Genomic DNA, 7,019 nt, shown 5'->3' with positions numbered 1-7,019 from the left:
GGGGGGGGGGGCGCGATGTCTTAGAACTTCCCAAGTCTTTCCTGAGGAGAATGAGTGGTTGATGTCGCCATTAGTAGACCACCCAAACACGTCAGGTCCTCTGTCTATAGCTGGCAAAGGGAAGTTAGTGAGGAAAGCGTGGAGAGAGACCTCTTGATCCGATCTTGGATGTGGTAGTCTCCATATATGCGCAGTGCAAGCGTCCGCAACAGAAGCTTCTAAGCGGACTCTCAACCTCCGATTTCCATCCGTGCCAAAGACATTTATGAGAGGGCCTAAAGGGCTCCAGTTGTCGAACCAGAAGCTCATGCTACGTCCATCATGGACGTCACTTATTAGGAACCTAGCAATAGCTCGTGAAGTAGAAGGAGGCATCGCCAATTCCAGGAGAGATTTGGGTTTTCTCCTTGAGACCAGAAACTGTAGGATGTTGGGCAATTATGGTGTCTGTGCCAAGCCACCCACAATGAGTTACTTCCTGAAAACATAAGCCAAGCAAGCCGTAATAGCAGGGTTAGGTTCCATCTTCTGAAGTTCCTCAGGCCAAAACCTCCTTCTTGTTTTGGCAAACATACAATATTCCAAGCCACCTTTGCATAGAGATTCAATATGCTTTATACAACCTTTTGGCAGAAGAAAAGTAGAAGTCCAGAAGATGACAGTTCCCGTGATAACTGTCTTGATCAAGAGACACCGGCCAGCGAAAGAGAGGGATTTTGTTGCCCAGTGGTTGAATCTGCTGTTGAGCTTATCCAGCAGCGGTGAGTACTCCGCTATTTTCAGCTTTCTGTGCATAAGTGGGAGGCCCAGGTAACATATCGGGAGCGTACCATGTGAGAAACCGTAAGCAGTAAGCTGATGTGCTTCTACTTCGCTCAATCCCGCATGAAACAATTTATTTATGTTCATATTGAGTCCTGACCAACCAGCAAAATCATCGAGAGTTTCTGTAATACCATGGAGAGAGGAGCAACCACCATCAAAGAAGACCATGACATCGTCTACAAACATAAGATGAGATATGCCCAAGTCTTCGGTTTTTGGATGATATTTGATGTAGCCCGAACTGTATCTGGATCGTAAGAGGCCCGAGAAGACCTCCATTGCGAGCACAAATAAGTATGGGGAGAGGGGATCACCCTGCCGCAGCCCTTGAGTACTCCTGAAATGCCCACCCGTTTGTCCTTGAGTAAATATATATACATGTCTTTAATTGGAAACTTCTTCTTCCTCACATGATGGAATTGTAAAGTTCTGGTTGGTTGGATATACCATTTACTTAAGTTTAAGAAAGAATATATTTTGGGTGTAGTCCTCGGTTACAGAAAAAGTTAGTTGCTTAAGTTTAGTTTTTGATTGATAAACTTTCTTGTAACCGAAGAGGGATTGTTTTTACAAAACCGGTTATAAGAAAGGTTAGCATCGTTTGCTTTCCTATTTAGCTTGTTAAACTATTTCGTAACGATTGATGAAATATATTATCTTGTAATAAAATTAACTTATTATACAAGTTGTTGCCTATACCATTAAACTTTCATAAGACAATCATCCCCAAGCTTTTACAAGTGTGATTAAATTCAAACTTTAGTCATATATCGGACTTCATTACAGAAAATATGGAAACTTGTTGTAGCAATGAAACTTGTAATCGATGAGGGATAGTTTCTACAAAACCGGTTATAAGAAAGTTTAGCATGGTTTGCTTTCCCTTTTGGCTTGTTAAATATTTTACAAAAATATTCATATACTTATCAGATGTGAACTAACGCAAAGATCATAGTTAGTTGTTTTATATTTTGTTCAGTGACAGAGTGAACTAATCTTGTAACACAGGTTTGGAGATGAGCTTGAGAACGTCCAACTAATTCGTATTGGAGAGCTAATATGATATAGCAAAGAGATATGCTATGATAATATGATAATTGGACGGTTACAATATAGCATGGGGATGTATATATTAAATCTTAGCGTGTGTATAGAGGAGTTTTAGCCGTTAATAAATGATTCAAATATTTTATTTTTGAAAATGATGGTTATTTGAATTATAGCTTAGCCCATATATTGTAAATCCAACGAAAGGTTTCAGTCTATCATTTTTATTAGTTGAAGTAGTAGACGGCTACAATAAATGATGGACACATATATTAAATATTAGATTGTGTAATACATATATAGCGGGTTACAAATGATTCAAAATATCATTCCTGAAAATGATGACACTTTGAATTTTAGTTAAGCCAGACATATAAAATAATGGACAGTATTTTATTTGCCAACTCGGGGAAATTTGACAGTGCTACATATGCACAAGATACATAACAAAAATCTAATAGTAAAATAGAGAATGGTAGCTGACACATAGGATTACTATTAAGAGTAAAAGGTTATGTTCAATAGTAGCAGTTTACGTTAAAACCAATATCTTACGATACATTTAGATAAGATGCAACAAAGTTTCCGAACACAGATCCAATATCTTACGATACATTTAGGCAATGATTATCGGCGTTTGTTATGTGAGTATCTTAGTTTAATTAGGATTAAAAATAAAAGAAAAAGGAATTACCTTAAGGAACGTCCGTTAATTAAGCGACACAAGAGACTGCTCTTCTTACAAGCTTCACCTTGATAGTCCTTTGGGATTTCTTTCAAGATCACATTCTAAACCAAAATCATTGCAAGCTTTTGGATTCAAGCTTCTTCCTCCACAATGACTCTCTCCCTCTGAATCTCTCCATCACCGGTATCTTTCCGTTACCCTCCGGCTTCGGCTTTCGGTTACAGCCTCCGGCGTAGGATTGCGTCCTGCGAAGCAGCGCTGCCGGATCCCGAGCTCAGGCGTCGCGGCGGTGAGGTGACGGAGGTTGACAAGGACACGTTCTGGCCAATCGTTAAGGTGGAGAAAGGAAAACCCTTGTGTTGCTCTGGTTCATTATTACCGTTGTTTTCTCTGCCTTTCACTCACTCATGTTTAAGCTCTTTACCTCGACGCTGCATCTGTGAAACTCTCTCTACTGTGTATATGGACTTTAGCACAAGGATTAATTTTGATATATGGCGTTTTCTCTTGCAAAGTTCCTTGGATCATACAGTTTCTTTTGTTTCAGTTTATTAAGGTGATAAGAAGTTGTCGTGGGCTCAGAAAGAAGTGTTTCAGACTCCCAAATCCAAAAGCTTCGAAATTCAAGTTAGGTTTTTCTAATAAAATGTTCGTCTCTACCAACTCTGTTCTTGTTTCATAACTTAAAAAAAAAACAAAAAACTCATCTTCTGGAATCAACAACAGGCCACAGACGGTACTCAGACCACTAAAACGAACAGCATAGTTTGTCAAAAATGTAAAGGGAATGGTAAGTGCATACCTTAATTAAGAAACTACCATTAGAACACAAAATTTAGGTGTCTTTTAACTAAAGTTCTTAACTATATTTTATTGCTTAACTAGTCAATAAGAGACCCTAATAGGGTTCCTTGGTTAATGATGCTCTAAAAAGTCTTACACGGACCAGTTAACAAAATAAACACAAACCCATATGAGAGTATATGAATGAGAAATTTTACATTAAGACTATACTTGCATCTGAGCAAGTAATTTCTTGACCATGGAGACGATGAGATGACCAAGAATTGTCTTAGCATCTTCTCTCACTCACAGAAAAATCCAAATCAAACAGATACGTTAAAGAATAGAAAGAGAAAACAAAAAGTTCCAAGACTCATGCTTGTAAATATCAACCACCCCAATTGCATTGAGGCTTACCGTTTTACCCAAAACCTTTCTCTTCAATAAATAGTTCATGAATTCCTCACCAGTCGGATGAAATCGAAACGCATGAGCAAGCGACGTCACCGCCACAGCAGTTGCTGGTGCAGTCGTAGAAGGCGGCAGGGACTCAACAGCCTTAGATTTGCAACCCATTAAAGCAAAGACTGTACTTGTTTCTAGGGTTTCTCTCTTCTCCAAACTTCAGTAGCTGAACACCCAAAGAAAGTTGTTTCTGCCTAGGATAGATGAGAGAGAGTCAATTGTTGAGATGCAATAGCAAGAGAGATTACGGGTATGAATGGTGACCAGGGAACGACGAGGAATCATGCATTCCCTAACGTTCCTAAAAAAAATTACCATTCACAAGGAATAATAATTTCCTCTCATTCCCTTTCATTCTATTTTTTGTAGAGAATTAAAGAACAAAATTATTCCTTGTCAAATTTGATAAGGAATAACCATTCCTTTTCATTCCTGGTATTTTATTCCCGTACATTCCTTTTTTATTTGTTCCTCTTGTTTCCCGGATGGTCACCAGTCGGACCCTACGATTTCAAATTTGAAAATTGTGGGAGAAAAACTAGACTACTCTTAATTTTCTATCAGAAAAAAGATATGAATAGGTATGCTGTCAGCGTATAAGATATTCGTGAATCTCTCTATAATATTTTACCTATTATAAATCATATTGTGGATGTCCATAACCGGTCTGGTTCATAACCGGCTCATACTTAGAGAAAGAGAGTCGGCGGCCATGAGAGAGAGAGAGAGAGCCGGCGGCTAGAGAGAGAGAAACCCTAGTTTTCCTTTTCCTTATAGATCTATGATTTGTACTATTTTCATATTTGTATTTCCTTTCTTTAGTCTTTCCATTATTCTATAACAGTGTAATTCCCTATATATAAAGGACTCCTTATGTTTATGAATAATACAAAAACATACATATTCTATTATCTAGTTTCACAACACGTTATCAACACGATTACTCTAAGAACCATAATCTAAATCCCGACTCAGAAACCCTAAACCCTAACGGCGATAAACCCTTAACCCGACAACGAACCCTAATTCGATCGAGAACCTAAAACTCCATATCTAAAGCGTTCCCGATCCCAGCTCGAGACCTCAGTCCGTTCCAGCTCTCGACAGAGATCGTCTCAGCTCGACACACAGCCTGTTCGCGACTCAGCTCGATACTAAGCTCGATAGTCAGCACGTTCGCGACCCGTCTCAGCGTCAATCCGTTTGCGACAGACAGCAACCCGTTCGCGACTCGACGATCTCAGCTCGCGATCTCAGTAACGATCAGTTCCAGCTCGCGACCCGATCAGTTCCAACCCGCGATGATCAGCAAGCAATCCGTTCGCGGCTCTTCTTTATTCGGTGGTCCATTCAACCCGACTTGAGGTTAAGGTAAAACTAAACCTAATAACCAAACCCTAAGGCAAATAGGTCCAAACCATAATACCTGAATTTGAATATCATTGCTTGATCTAAATTGAAACCCTAATTCCCTAAAGCCTAGCCGCATGCATGCACATTTCATACCATGCAAACCCTAATCGAATTTTGATTGTTTTTGTGATTGAATGTTTTGAATCTTAATTTGATAACATAGAACCAATTGCTAGGATTGCTAATATCATACTTGAATTTGGTTGATTGAATTGATGAAACAATTTGAATGTTCTCTTAAGATAGAAATCGCGTAGATTGATTAAGTTCTCATCTTGTTTAAAGACTTAACCTAACCGGCCTGCTTATATTGAAACCCTAATTGAATATGATCGTTAGGTTGATAGTAACTAAACCCCTTGATGCATTAATTGATTGTTTGATTGAGGTTTCATGTTTCATGATCACTTAGAAACCGTTTTGCTAAGATGTATAAACGATTGCATTAAGATCATATAGAAACCGTTTGATAAGATTGTTCATACCCTTGGTCGTACGGCTTGTCTTGCATCATGCATGTTCGGATTGTTTGGCCGTGCGGCTTGTTAGCATATCATGCATGCATAATCGTATGAACTGAATGCATCATATCCGTGTGGTCGTGTGACCAATTTTGCATATCTGATTGTCTTGTATGCATCATAAGAACACTATAATCTTAAGATTGAAACATATGATTTCAGATGTCGAAAATAAAAAAAAAATTGGATTTTGCTGCCCTAAATCTCTCTGGAGATAATTACTTGCAATGAGCACTTGATGCTAAGATCATCCTAAAATCCAAGGGACTCGGTGAATGTATCACCGAGGGCAATAATGCAAGTGAGAAAGATAGATACAAAGCGATATTGATTATACGTCATCATCTTATTGAGAGTCTCAGATATCAGTACTTAACTATTGAGAATCCTCTAGACCTTTGGACAGAGTTGAGAACGAGATATGATCACCAGAGAACGGTGTTATTACCAAAGGCTATGTATGATTGGAGGAATCTCATAATCCAGGACTTCAAGTCCGTGGATGAGTATAACTCGGCCCTGTTTAAGATTGTTTCTAAATTGAAACTGTGTGGTGAGGATATAACGGATAAGGATATGCTTGAGAAAATTTTTTCCACCTTCCACACAAGCAATGAGTTGTTACAACAACAGTACCGTGAGAAGGGCTTCTCTACTTATGCTAATCTGATCTCTTGTCTCTTGGTCACTGAGCAGAACAATGAACTGTTGATGAGGAACAATGAATTGAGACCTCCTAGATCAAACCCATTGCGTGAGGCACATGCAACCGTAGAGGCTAAGAAAGAGTCGAACCATGTCCAGAGTGATAGCCAACACGGCCGTGGTCGTGGAAAATGGCATGGCGTGGTGGTCGAGGCCGAAACTTGTTTGGTCGAGGCCGAGACAATTATAATTCATATGGCTGTGGCCAAGGAAACTCTTATGGAGGTCGTGGTCATGGCCGAGGCCGTGGTACATCTTTCAAGCCACAAAACTCGACCAATTCCGTGTGCCATAGATGTGGTATGGGTAATCATTGGGCTAAGACATGTAGGACTCCCAAACATCTCGTTGACCTCTACCAAGAGAGTTTGAAAGGGAAGAATCCTGAAGCTCATATGACTTATAAAGATGGTGAAGAAGATTTCAATCATGAACGAGATGATCTCATGGATTATGAAACATCAGATTGTTTAAAAGATCAAAGTTGATTTTGGCCATCTAGTGTTTTGTGTTCTTTGCTTTGTGTTTTCTATGTTTTGATAGCTCTGAACTTATTTTATTAATGAATGAAA

General features: G+C 39.2%; 1 protein-coding gene and 1 long non-coding RNA gene across 2 annotated transcripts in view; both read right to left on the bottom strand.

The window, feature by feature from the left end:
• Positions 1-375, bottom strand: part of LOC106330994 — a 691-nt gene extending 316 nt beyond the window's left edge. Inside the window, exon 1 of the mRNA XM_013769367.1 lies at positions 28-375. Within this exon, the coding sequence (XP_013624821.1) occupies positions 28-375 (348 nt within the window). The remainder of the gene's footprint in view (positions 1-27) is intronic.
• Positions 376-3,484: 3,109 nt separating this feature from the next.
• The window catches only part of LOC106333604, an 8,989-nt gene continuing 5,454 nt past the window's right edge, over positions 3,485-7,019 (bottom strand). The window contains exon 3 of the long non-coding RNA XR_001268421.1: positions 3,485-4,002. This is a non-coding gene — a long non-coding RNA (uncharacterized LOC106333604). The remainder of the gene's footprint in view (positions 4,003-7,019) is intronic.

This window comes from Brassica oleracea, chromosome C3 (assembly GCF_000695525.1).
Source record: "Brassica oleracea var. oleracea cultivar TO1000 chromosome C3, BOL, whole genome shotgun sequence".
In the NCBI taxonomy this organism is placed as follows: Eukaryota; Viridiplantae; Streptophyta; class Magnoliopsida; order Brassicales; family Brassicaceae; genus Brassica; species Brassica oleracea.
Note: the sequence above shows the minus strand (reverse complement) of the source record. Positions and strands in the feature narration are given on the sequence as shown.